The 13,264-nt window shown below is 41.2% G+C and overlaps 1 protein-coding gene and 1 pseudogene across 1 annotated transcript; one reads left to right on the plus strand and one right to left on the minus strand.

Moving 5' to 3' along the window:
* Window positions 1-7,065: 7,065 nt before the first annotated feature.
* On the minus strand, window positions 7,066-12,825 carry LOC140494053 (endogenous retrovirus group 3 member 1 Env polyprotein-like). Its single transcript, XM_072592970.1, has 2 exons — window positions 12,043-12,825; window positions 7,066-9,614 (listed from the first exon to the last, which is right to left on the minus strand). Exon 2 carries the CDS (start codon window positions 9,237-9,239, stop codon window positions 7,908-7,910), a length of 1,332 nt encoding a protein of 443 aa, XP_072449071.1. The 5' UTR covers window positions 9,240-9,614; window positions 12,043-12,825; the 3' UTR covers window positions 7,066-7,907.
* On the plus strand, window positions 9,531-10,255 carry LOC140493944 (heat shock 70 kDa protein-like; annotated as a pseudogene).
* Window positions 12,826-13,264: the final 439 nt, after the last annotated feature.

Raw genomic sequence — 13,264 nt, forward strand, 5'->3', positions numbered from 1 at the left:
ATGAATGACTAAATTATACCAGAAACTTGCATAAATCGCATATAGATACATTTAATGTATGTGCATGCCCACCTCACTCCAACTTTTAAATTTAACTTCAAAATTTCTGTCACCATCTTCTCTCTGTTTCTAATTTTCTCAAGTGTACCCTTCATATCAAGCTCACAATCATGTTTGTGCTGAAGAAGTTTTGTTTAATTCTGTAAGGGCTAAAAGACAGAATATTTGAAGATGTGATGGGCTCCTCAGAGCTGCGCATTTGATGTGCAACACAGTTAGCTTCTACAGACCAAGCTCAAGTTCGCTACATAAGATTCATAATGAACTTTCACAGACATACATAATATGCATGGGTTATATCAGAAAAAGATGTGAGTTGGTTCTCTATTGCATTACTTTCCATCCAATGTTTGTAAGTGCATCACTCTAGGGAAAGCCAAGCATGGAAGTATTGAAACAAAATCAGTTTTGTTGCCTAAATACAATTATCTCTTTATGAAATGTCAATAATTTAATGATGAGATTAAAAGGATACTTAATTATGATCTTCAGCTGCTCTCTGAATTTATTCTGGGTGATGACATAAATACATGTGTTGGTGCAGGTACTGAGAAGCTGAAGCATATTGGCGATGGATTCCAGGTAATAAAGAGGATTTGTGACAGAGTAAGAATATGCCTTTGTAATTCGCTGATAAATGTAAAATACAAGCTGAGTCACCCATAACATTATAAAGCTGCCAGATATACTGAAGAGTAATATGATGGATTTCCTTCGCATCTCTATTTCTGGATCCTTGCCATTCTCTCCATTGAGGTGACCCCGGAGTGCCCTGCGGACTTCACTTGCTGCTAAAATACGTCTGACAGTCAGAAGATTGAGCAGCAAGATGAGGAAGATCGGTAGGCAAATTGTTAAAATTGTATAAAAGATGACAAAACCTGCCCATGCATTCGAAGTGATGAAGCTGGCTTTTGTAATGCAGTACCAGGGAGTATTATCAATCGTGTACAGGGGTTCATATCTGAAATACCAGGCGACAGATACTAAACAACTCAAAACAGTCACTGTCCCTATTACAACAACTGCTGTTTTCTCTGCACAATACTTAGCTTTCAACTTAATGCAACATATGGCTACAAATCGATCGAAGGTGAAAGCAACTGTGAGCCACACAGAAATCTCTGTTGATGTGAAAACGAATGTGTAAATAAAACTACACAAAGGCGTAATGAACAGAAATGAGTCCTGGAAGTACATCCGACCAATTCGATATAATAGAGGTTCAGCAATAACAACCAAGAGGTCGGCAGCTGCCATTCCAAGCAGGTAGCAAGAAATACATTTGGAGAGGCCACAGTTTCCTCGGGACAGAATAAGAATCACTGCTACATTAACTAGAACAGAGGAAAAATGAAAACAATGTTTAAAATAAAAATTCATCGAGAGGATTTTAAAAATCATTAAACGTTTGAAATTGTTTTTTGAATGGAACACATTTCCAGACTTTTTATAAGAATTTATTTACAGCTTTAGAAGTAGGACAGTGGAAAAAAAAACTATCATTAAGACATCTCTAAATCTATTATAAAATAAATTGCATAATTTCAGCTGGCAGATTCAAAAGTGACGTTAAATAGACTTGAAAATGTTTAATTTCACAAGGTATTCCAATGCAGCGATCTTACCCTCACTGAAGTAGAGAGGAAGTGGAAATATTGAATTTCATTCACTGGTCAGTATACAAAGATATTTTAGATTACTTACAGCATGGAAACAGGCCCTTCAGCCCAACAAGTCCACACTGACCCACCGAAGTGCAACCCACCCAGACCCATTCCCCTACATTTACCCCTTCACCTAACACTATGGGCAATTTAGCATGGCCAATTCACCTAACCTGCACATTTTTGGGCTGTGGGAGGAAACTGGAGCACCCGGAGGAAACCCACGCAGACACGGAGAGAATGTGCAAACTCCACACAGTCAGTCGCCTGAGGCGGGAATTGAACCGGGTCTCTGGCATTGTGAGGCAGCAGCGCTAACCACTGTGCCACTGTACCGCCCACTGAGGTAATTTTTCATAGTCTTAAAATTCATTTAAATACTGCTTCATCTGGACCATTTTCCTTTGGGAGTACGTGATAATATCTCCTTCCTTCACAAATAAGGTGAGTTATCTCAATATTTGACAGTGAAGCAACAATCTTTGAATCAAACTTTGAAAATTGTTTAGCTTCACTCGATGAAGCTAATACAGTGTCTGATGATTTGGTGTATTTTCTAAGCATCATACTAATACCTGCAATATGACAAGTGAAGAAAATAATCCAGAAAGATTCAGAGTTGGGCATTAAAAAATTATAATTTCCATATAATGCAGTTGTTTCAAGGCAACAATAACAATAAAAAAAACTTTTGACACAGTCGTGGAAAAATCATATGGAATTATTGTACAACCGTTACTGTGGCACTCTTGACTCTGATTCATAGCAGTAGCAGCTAAGAAAGCGACTCACCAGTAACTCCAAACACTGCAAGAACTGGATAGTAGATATGTTCTATCTGAATCATTCCTGAATACACGTATCCCATTTTGGTGTTCAGAAGTGATGTCTATTTGTCTGGAAATGACAGCTCCTGAAAACACTGTGCTGATACCTGCCAAGCGACCTTGTTTATATGTTTCCACAGGGACAGTTGTTATCAGGTACAGTGCACTGTCATTTGAACAAACAAATTGCATCAGCAGCATTGACATCATTGAAATTGAAATTTTGGAGAGGTAAAATATACATCACAGTCCAGGACTGTGTAAAACAGAAAACAAGGTTCTAAACTTCCTTTTTGTACAATTTCTTGAAATTGCTCATTTGTGCCGAATATTTCACTGTATGAATTTCTGTACACCCCTCACTGAATGCAAGCTGGTGAGTGCTGTAGCAGACAAGTGGGCACGCAGGAAGGAGAGCATCAGCTCTAGCAGATCAACAACCACATATAGATGTGACCTCTGCAACCGGGATCATCACTCCAACATTGGTCTGTTCAGTTGCAAGCGATGTTGCTTCGGTGAAGCAGAAAGCTAGATCAAGGAGGATGCAACCCATGGCAAGCCATGACTGAAAAGGGACCTGCTGGGAGTGCTGGATGGCAGAATGATGTTTAGTAATTACGGTGTATGCTAATGTGGCAATGGCACATTTTATATATTGGAACACTTTGACTGTTTATAACAGCATACCAAAGCTTTTGTAGGTTGAGTGTAATCAACAATAACAGCAGTATTAAAAATGATCATTAATTCTCATATTGTACAACTAGAGTCCTCAGCCAACATACTTTTATGCTTCCACCTCTACTACTGCAAAGTCTTATTCATCACAAATTCAATAATGGATTTTGTGTCCTAATAGTACTCACTGGGTGTTTGTATTGCTACAATGTAAGATTGGATGCCCTAACTGGCATGTAATGAAGAAATCTAATTGTTGACTGATCTCTCCCTCTCAGTCAAAATGTGTGGTGCTGGAAAATCACAGAAGGTCAGGAAGCATTCAAGATGCATGAGAGTTGATGTCTCAGGCATAAGCCCTTTATTAGGAATGTGCCCACATTCCTGATGAAGGGCTTATGCCCAAAGCATTGTGTCTCCTATTCCTCAGATACTGCCTTACCAGCTGTGCCTTTCCAACATCACACTTTTTATCGCTGATCTCCAGCATCTGTGGTCCTCACTTTCTCCTGATCTTTCACTCTATCCACTCTGGCTTGTGTTATAAAGAGTGGCTCGATAGTATGGGACTTCTTTCAGTGGAATGGAGGCGATTGAAGGATGACCTTACAGAGGTTATAAAATCATAATGGGCATAGATAAGGTGAATCGGAAAGGTATTTTCCCGAGAATGAGTTAGTTCAAAACTGGGGGGGCAACTTTTACAGTGAGAGGAGAAAGAGTTAAAAGGGACCTGAGGGGCAGCTTTTTCAGACAGAGGGTGTTCATATGTGGAATGAACAGTCAGATGAAGTGACAGATGCAGGTACAGTTAAAACATTTAAAAGATGTTTAGACAGGCACATGAATGGTAAAGATTTCAGGGTTATACGTCAAATGCAAGCAAATGGGACTGGTTTAGTTTGGGAAATCTGGACGGCATGGATGGGTTGGACTGAGGTTCTAATTCCATGCTGTATGACTGAGTAAATATTGCAACTACTGTGTGTTTTATACTGAGCATTATACTGAAAGAGTTAAAATTAAGGTTTGCTTAATTAAATTCTGGTTATGTTCCCTGCCTTTGTCCGTCACACAACAGAATGTCTGGGTAAAAGTACTGGGTCCGCTTTCTGACTGTTCTTAGAGATGAGAGTTGCATTGCAGAAAGGCTGAGTTCACATAGAAGATAAACCATGATCATACTGAATGCAGAGCAGGTCTAAAGTCCAAATAGTCCTTCCCTGATTATTATTATATTGCATTCTGTACTGTACAAACAGACAAACTAATTTCTGGCACACATCCAAAAGTAAGCTTTAATGATGCCCTTTAAAAATATGCATTGTAACAGTGAAGTTTAATTAACAGAATAAAACTAGTCTTTAAATTGTTACAAGAATATAAGAGGATTCTGATCCATGTCCCCAACTGTCTTTGACACATTGTTCATCAAATAAACATTAAAATGTAATAAGACCTAAACCAAATTCAATAATTCCTTTTCAATGGGAAAGTATTTTCTCCGGTGCATCTTGGGATTTTTTGGAAAGTAAACAAATGGCTGTTTAATTCCATGATCACCTTCCTGTAGCAGTACAGCTCCAACTCCTATGTTACTCGCATCAATTGCAACTTTGAAGGGTTTCAAAAAATTTGGTGTAGCTAAAACGAGTGAGGTGGTTCAAACTGCTTTTAAATTGTCAAATGTCTAATTGCATTGTTCTGACCACCGAAATGTTGTGTTCTCCCTCAGTTAGCAGGGCCACTACGCTGCTGAAGTTTGGAAAGAACCTCCGGTAGAATCTACTTAGTCCCAAAACACAAAGCATACCTTTCTTCGAGGTTGATAGTGGTAATTCCTCGCTGGCCTTCGTCTTTGTGTTCCTTGGGGGGGTCAACCTTTCATGACCGATGTTAATGTTCCAAGAATGTCACCTATGTCTTTGCAAGTTCTGTTTTCCTTATGCTTATTACCAGTTTTGCTTCTTGTAATCTTTCAAAGAGCTTTGCCAACTGTACCATGTTATCATTCCATGATTCATGAAAGACCATTACATCATCCAAGTAGACTGCACAGTTTCTTAACCCAACCACAACTCTGTTCATGAGTCTTTGGTATGTGGCATCACTTTGAATTGATGTAGCCCATTTAGGGTTACAAACACAGAAATTACTTTCTCTGGTAAAGATACCTGCCAATAACCATGCAATAACCATAGCTTGTCCAACTTTCTCTATACAGTCGTTCAATCTTGGTATTGAATATGAGTCCGATTTTGTTATGGTGTTGACACTGTCTGTATGCTTCTGATACCAATTCATAAGCACTCAAAATAGCCTATTGACATCTTCATAATTTCTTCACCCTACATCTGACAGCGTTGCAGAAACTTCACTAGCTCTGCCTACCAGCTTAGTCTGAATTAGTATTACCCACAAGTCCTCTGATCTCTCCACCTGCCTAGCCATTTTATTCAAATGAAATAAAGAAAGCTTCGACATCTTCATCATCAAAATATGACAGTGCTTTAAAATATTGTATATATCACTATCTTCTCTCTTCATCTCCATCCTGTTAGCTTGACTTTCCTGACAAAGTTGAAATGTTCAAATTCTCTCTCCTTTTCCCTTTCTTCTCTCTCTTTCTCTTTCCTTTTCTTCTCTCTTTCTCTTTCCTCTCCCTGTCTTTGCTCAGCTCTGAACCTTCTCTCTTTCTTTTTTCTCTCTTTTTATCTTTCTCTCTCCCTTTCTCTCTCCCTTTCTTTTTCCTTTCTCTTTCTCTCTCCCTTTCTTTATCTTCTAACTCTATTTTCCTCAACTATAATTTAGGTTTTTCTGACTCTACTGTACTTTGTTTCTCTAACACATCTAAGTGCTTGACTAACTCCCTCGCAATTTCAGCTTTACTTTTGCCCCTGGTTAAACCCAATTCTAACCTCTTTGCTAATTCTCCAAGTATGGCCTTTATCTGTCCTTCTAAACTTTCTTGGAAAATTTGGGAATCACCTTTCAACCTCAGCACCTCGTTAGCATTTTTAAGAGCCATTTCTGTCACTATTAATTTTACCAACCACAAGTAACTAAAATTAAGCAAATTATCTCACTCAAGTTTTATTTAAAGATCTAGAACACTAATTGGCATGTATTTATATCTGCTGGGATGTTGCCTACCCTAAATCTATTCAAATCTGTCCAAATTTCAGACTGGATCTGTCTAAACCGGTTCAAATCACAGACATGAGTCCTCAAACTGTTGTGACACAGCAATAAACCTTTCTGATAATTAAACCAAACACCCAGAAAACTCACCTTTCCTCGTAATTTGTTCAAGTATGAGTGACATAGAGCTCCCAAATTCCACGACTTAAAGACAAAATATCAAATGTAATCTTTAACTCAAAAAGTCAAATTAAACAGCAACTATTCATAACTCTAAGCCTCCAATGTCTTAACTGCTTGTCATCTGCCTCCATTCCCACAACAATATACTTTTCCAATAGCCATCCATATTAAAATTACATCGAAGTAGTTTCAGAGGCACACAGTGGCTGTTGTTTCCATGTCCTACTTCCTCTAACGTTAGATGTCCCTGAGTCATCTTTGGTCTTTTGCTGCAAAGACGTTTTGTATGAAAAAAGTACCTTTGATAGAGAGTGCTTTGCTGGCAGTTACTCTGTCAGTGGCAGTTGGTCTCTGTTAGAAACGAAAATCGCTTCTTAATAATCGCTCTAGACAAATTCAGGAAAACAAAGTTTTATTAGCAAGTCTGCAGAGTCGGGCAGCCTTCTGAGTAAAAGGCGCGCTGAGGCTTACAAAGTTTCTCATTATCTACAGTACAAATCCCTCCCCTCCTTGGCTCTAACAAGCCATGAGGTTCACATTCTTAAAAACATCATTATTCTTCGATTTACACCCTTATCACAAAGTCTGCAACAAATGCCTCCAGACCCTCCCCTTCCTGGCTCTAACGAGCCATGAGGTTCACATTCTTAAAAACATCATTATTCTTTGATTTGCACCCTTATCACAAAGTCTTCAGAGTCTCCAAAGTTGTTTCTCTCACCCTGCAGTATTATCAGTCAAGGACTCATTCTTCCCTGCCTGTGTTAATGGTTTCATCAATCAAGGGCCTGTTTGTTTTTACTCTGCTCACAAATTGTCAGCATTCTGCACAATTTAAACTATTCTACTTTTGAGTATACAAAATGTTTTAGAAAAGAAACAAAAGTTTTGTCTTTTATTATAGATCAGTCTGTGGTCCAGGCACATCTTAAAGTTTAAACCGAAATTACCTCTCACAATTCCACCCTTTTCTTTCTTTAAGATGTGCCTGACCAATATAGCCCCCCCTCCTCAAGGGCCCGGGAAATCCTTGGTCTTTCGCAGCAACATCACTTTAAGTTCACGTGTCCCATGTTGTGGAACCACCACTGCCTGGAGTCGGGAAATATTTTTCTGAATTAAAAACTGAATACAGGGAGTTAGGCAGGGTAATATGAGGAGAAGCATCACACCCCCCCAACCACCAGCAACGCCGTGCGCCACCAGCTACCACCTAGGAGACCATCCCACCATCCGATGCCACTAAGAGGACGCCAAGATTGTACTGGCACATGGGCCAATTTCCGAATTTCATCGGAAATTTTCAAAACCGCTTTACCATTATCGTCAATTTCTAGACAGCAGTTAGTCAGGTTAAACTTCCCGTACACACGCCCCCCTCCGAGGCCAACAGATAATCCAAGGCAAGTCGGTTTTGATATATAGCAGCCCTCATCTGATCCTGCTGTTTAGCCAGCAGCTCCAGGGCCAGGGCAGTCCGGTTAGTAATAACCTCTACGACTGCTTGGAGCCTGATAATTCGATTCAACATATAGATAGGAGTACGGTATCCCCATGATCCGTCCTGTGCCCATGTAGCTGGCCCGTAGTATGCAATAATCCGGGCCGGTGGCCACTCATCCCCCCAATCACCGACTTGGATATCCCTTGGCGACCTACGGAGAGAGTCAAATAGTTTAATTCCCAAATTGTTGCCTTCCTTCCGGGGTAATAGGAAGAACGCAGGTCGTATTAGACCCAGGAAGCATACCCCAGCCCATCCCATGGGTAGTTTGGAGTATGCCTGATTACCGCATATCCAAAATAGGCCATCTGGAGCAGGCCCTCCCTGCCTCACAACATCATCCCACAGTTCCTTTACCCCAGGGACGCCCTCATAAGGACTAGGACCACTGCAATTCCAGTAATCAGTCCCCAGCTCGTCAGAGGAGGAATCAGTACGTAATGGAACGCAATTTCCATGATCCCGGTTTGCAATGTACCAAGTAATATCCTCAGGCCACCATACTCGCGTGGTTGCATCCAATACATTCTGACAGGGACTAATCCCTACCTCCACTGTCCCCTTGCCTTCAATACGGAACCGGCCCTCAGGGCTGTTTGTCAGTCTCCACCCCTGGCTTTTTCTATCGTTGACACAGGTCCAAGTGGTTTGTAGCAACTCCCCTATGTCTAAGCTTTGACCAGTCCACGGCCATTGTTCCGACATATGCGGCCCCCCACAAACCCAGCAATTGCTAACATTTAAAACAGTGGCTATTCTAGAGGTGAGATCAATAAACAGGTTTTGTGTAACATCAGGGAGTTCAATCTTTCCTTCTACCTCTTCGTATACCGATGGCACTTTAGAGAGCACGACCGTTCCCTGACGGTCTTGCTCTTTCCCCAACCCCCGATCAGTGATCTGTATCTTGGTCTCCTTGACTCTGTCAACCTGTTCCCTGCGCAACACGGAGGATAGGTCCCACCTCCCAGTTTTGCTAATACACACCCAGCGGTCATTTATAGGGCATCCATGGATTTTGCCACCGTATCCTTTATTATATACCTGATAATAGGGTCTTCCACCCTCCCAACATTCATGGCGTGCACTCACATCGTAACACCAATCGTCCACATAGGAATGGGACACAATGTTCCCGAGTAGATTCGAATCCCAAGTCTTACTGTAGGTCGACATTTGTCACATCTTCCCTCACCCTCCCCCACATACAGGAGTAAACTGATCAATATCCCCACCAATACAGTCCAAGTAGAGTTCATTATTGCTGTCTTTTCAGTTTTACCACCAACGGCTTGTCCCCTTGCTCGCATTTCCAAGTGCTTTCTCCTTCAGGCGGAACAGGCCCCTTTATCCTTGACGCGTGGACCCACCCTTTTTCTTTCATCCGAACAGCTGCTTCAGTTGTTAACAGAACCAGGAACGGTCCTTCCCACCGCGGCTGGAGCTTTTCGGCCTTCCAGGTCTTAACAAGTACCCAATCTCCGGGCTCCACCTTATGCAAGAGGAAGTCGAGCGGCGGAGTGTGAGCCAGGAGACCTTTCCTCCGGAGTTCTCTTGGGCAAATTTGACCTCAGTGGGATCCCTCCTGCGCCACGTGGTGTACCACAGATTGAGGTCACCTTTGATATTGACGCAAATGGCATCTTGAATGTCTCTGCTGTGGACAAGAGCACTGGCAAAGAGAGCAAAATCACCATCACCAATAACAAGGGCAGGTTGAGTAAGGAGGAGATCGAGAGGATGGTGCAGGAAGCGGAGAGGTACAAAGGTCAGGATGATATGCAGCGTGAGAAAATTACAGCCAAGAATTCCCTGGAGTCGTACGCATTTAACATGAAGAGTTCAGTGGAGGAAGAGAAAACGAAAGGCAAGATCAGTGAGGAAGATAAGAACAAAGTCATCGAAAAGTGTAACCAGGCCATCTCCTGGCTGGAGGCAAACCAAACAGCAGAGAAGGAGGACTTTGAGCAGCAGTTGAAAGATTTGAAAAAAAAATATGCAAGCCCATCATTGCCAAACTTTACCAGGGAGGTATGCCCGAAGGGCCATTCTCAGAACAAGTCAGAAAGGACCCTTCTGGTGGACCAACAATTGAAGAGGTTGATTGAAACTTTAACTCTCTTCAAAGTAATATCATTTTCAGTTGGTCTCTCTTCTCCACCATTCCATCCCCCCACCTCCCTGAAATTGCAACAGTCCTTTAGAATTTCTCGGGGCTTCTGTAAACCCAGTTGATTTGGACATTTGCACAGTTAGGTAAATGATGGCCTACATTTCTGAAGTTTGGGTGTTTGAATGGTAGCAATTAAACGTGTCAATGGTGAATTTTTCTGCAAACTGTTTCCTGTATGTTTTATACATTGAGTAGTTTACACCCTTTTAGCTGCTAATGGAGTTCTTTCTCAGTTTTCTGCACACTACAAGAATGCACCGTATGATTCAGAAATTCAGTCAGTTGTCACTAATCCTGAGAAGTTATTGTTTAGACAGGTTATACTTACAGTTAAGCAAGGCAGCTATTCTTTCTGTCATGTAGTTGGAACAGTGTTCCCTTATAATAAATAGTATACAACAGAGATTCTATTTTCATACAGACCACAAGAAGGTGGTGTTATAACAATTGGCAGCCTTTGCAGACTTAATTTGTATGCAATTATTGGGGAAAGTAATCACAATTAAATATCTTTGGTGGAAAATGCATAACATCCGAGCAGTGGCTATCAATAATACAATTTCTCTCCGTGCACAACCAATTTTCAGATGATGTCCTTTGTGTTCTCCAAAAGCTTGTTTAACCATTTGAATCATTAAGTGGATAGGACCAATTTTCATGCATTGTGTGTCTGTTGCTGTCATAAATGTTTTTTTGTTTGCAGCAAAATTTAAGTTTTTTTTTGATACCTTCCAGACATTGATTCTCTCACAATCTTTTCCATTTTTATGACTTTTCTTTTAACTCTGTCTGTTTTTTTTCCCTTGGTTAATCATTCTTTGATATTCCCTTCCTGGAATCGTTTTTCCTCACTGAGGAAACTGGGAGTCATGAACTATTTTCATAAAAGTGTGCAGTTGTTCATTAGTTGTCTTTTCTATTAAACTTCTTTCTGAGTCCACTCCAGTTAACTCTGCACAATGCCTACCTTCTTCGAGTTTATAGCACAGTTGTTTTCAACCCAAGTTTCTTACTCTTAACATGAATGCTAACTTCTATCATATTATGGTCACTGTAACCTTTAGAGTTTATTTTTACTTTGTGATCATGTATTAAACCTTCCTCAGTATATATTATCAGACGCAAAATAGCTTGATTCCCATTTGGATGTAGAACATATGATTCTAGAAAAGTGTCCTTCTGACTTCCTTAGGCAACTTGATTTTCCCAATCTACATGAAAATTAAAATCACCAGTGATAAATATACTGCCTGTTTTTTTACACACCTTATTTTCTCCCTGAACTATTCTGTCCCAAAGAAAGCTACTGTTGATGGGTCTGTGGACAACTCCCAGCAGCATCTTTACCCATTATTTTTATAAGCTCCCACTTATATGGATTTTACAACATATGTTTCCAAGATCATTTCCTGCTACTTATACTTATTCTATCTACAAATAACAAAACATACCCCAGCCCATCCCTTAATCGCCTTAGATCCCTTATTTCCCATTGCCGAGGACTTCGTAATTTTCCCGTGATAATCTATCACAATTTAGCCAATTCCCGGACCTTCAGTCCCGTGATCGCCCAGGTTCCTTTGCAGGCACCCCCGGTCTTTGGATTCCTGTGTCCTACGTCTCTGTGACACAGATCACAGGCACCCCGTAGGTACACGTTCCTCCGCAAACACGGTCTCTGCAAAATCCCTCACAGGCCAGCCCCGGTCTCTAGATACCTGAGTCCTACGTCTCTGTAGAAAAATCCACAGGCACCCCGTAGGTCCCCAGGCGTCCGGAAACACGGTCCCCGCAAGTTTTTCTTACCTGGGTTCGGTGCACCGAAATTACTCGATCGTTAACCGTCCCCACTGCCTCGGCTACACCCCTCCTTTGTTTTCCTGAGCCTCCCAGATATCACTCGCTCAAGCCGCGCGGGGCGACAAGCAAGGAATCAGGGACTGCTGAAATCAGCAGGGTGCACCTTCTCCGATGTCCTTCCTCAGCTTCCCCCGCGGCCGGAGTGTTGATCCCGGACGACGAGCCCCCAAGTTGTTAGAAACGAAAATCGCTTCTTAATAATCGCTCTAGACAAATTCAGGAAAACAAAGTTTTATTAGCAAGTCTGCAGAGTCGGGCAGCCTTCTGAGTAAAAGGCGCGCTGAGGCTTACAAAGTTTCTCATTATATACAGTACAAATCCCTCCCCTCCTTGGCTCTAACAAGCCATGAGGTTCACATTCTTAAAAACATCATTATTCTTCGATTTACACCCTTATCACAAAGTCTGCAACAAATGCCTCCAGACCCTCCCCTTCCTGGCTCTAACGAGCCATGAGGTTCACATTCTTAAAAACATCATTATTCTTTGATTTGCACCCTTATCACAAAGTCTTCAGAGTCTCCAAAGTTGTTTCTCTCACCCTGCAGTATTATCAGTCAAGGACTCATTCTTCCCTGCCTGTGTTAATGGTTTCATCAATCAAGGGCCTGTTTGTTTTTACTCTGCTCACAAATTGTCAGCATTCTGCACAATTTAAACTATTCTACTTTTGAGTATACAAAATGTTTTAGAAAAGAAACAAAAGTTTTGTCTTTTATTATAGATCAGTCTGTGGTCCAGGCACATCTTAAAGTTTAAACCGAAATTACCTCTCACAGTCTCTCTGGCAAACTTTCAAAATGCCTACTTCTGCATACTGCAAACATCGGATCGTCCCATTGGTTTGGTGTTGGCAAAACAGTAAATTCAAAATAAATTGTGTTTTAGATCCTGGCACATAATTTAAACTGATTGCTATGTTGACAACCATGCAAATTTAACCAACGAAAACTCAGGTATTTCTTCCACAGCGAGATGTTACATATTTTCAATTTTCCAGTCCTCACTGAGACAGGTACCTGCAAGCTCTCAGTACAGTACAGTACTGATGTGCACGGTACAGTATACGCCTTCAACTTCATAACATCTTCCAAACGAACTACAGAAATTTGCCAAAACTCTTGAGACACCACCTTCTAAATCACGAACCACGTCCATCGACAAGAGA

The sequence above is a fragment of the Chiloscyllium punctatum genome, chromosome 23 (assembly GCF_047496795.1).
Source record: "Chiloscyllium punctatum isolate Juve2018m chromosome 23, sChiPun1.3, whole genome shotgun sequence".
Taxonomy (NCBI): Eukaryota; Metazoa; Chordata; class Chondrichthyes; order Orectolobiformes; family Hemiscylliidae; genus Chiloscyllium; species Chiloscyllium punctatum.

What these genes read in the sequence shown, in the direction of transcription:
- LOC140494053 (XM_072592970.1), bottom strand. Translation starts at nt 9,239, where the DNA reads ATGTCGACCTACAGTAAGACTTGGGATTCGAATCTACTCGGGAACATT.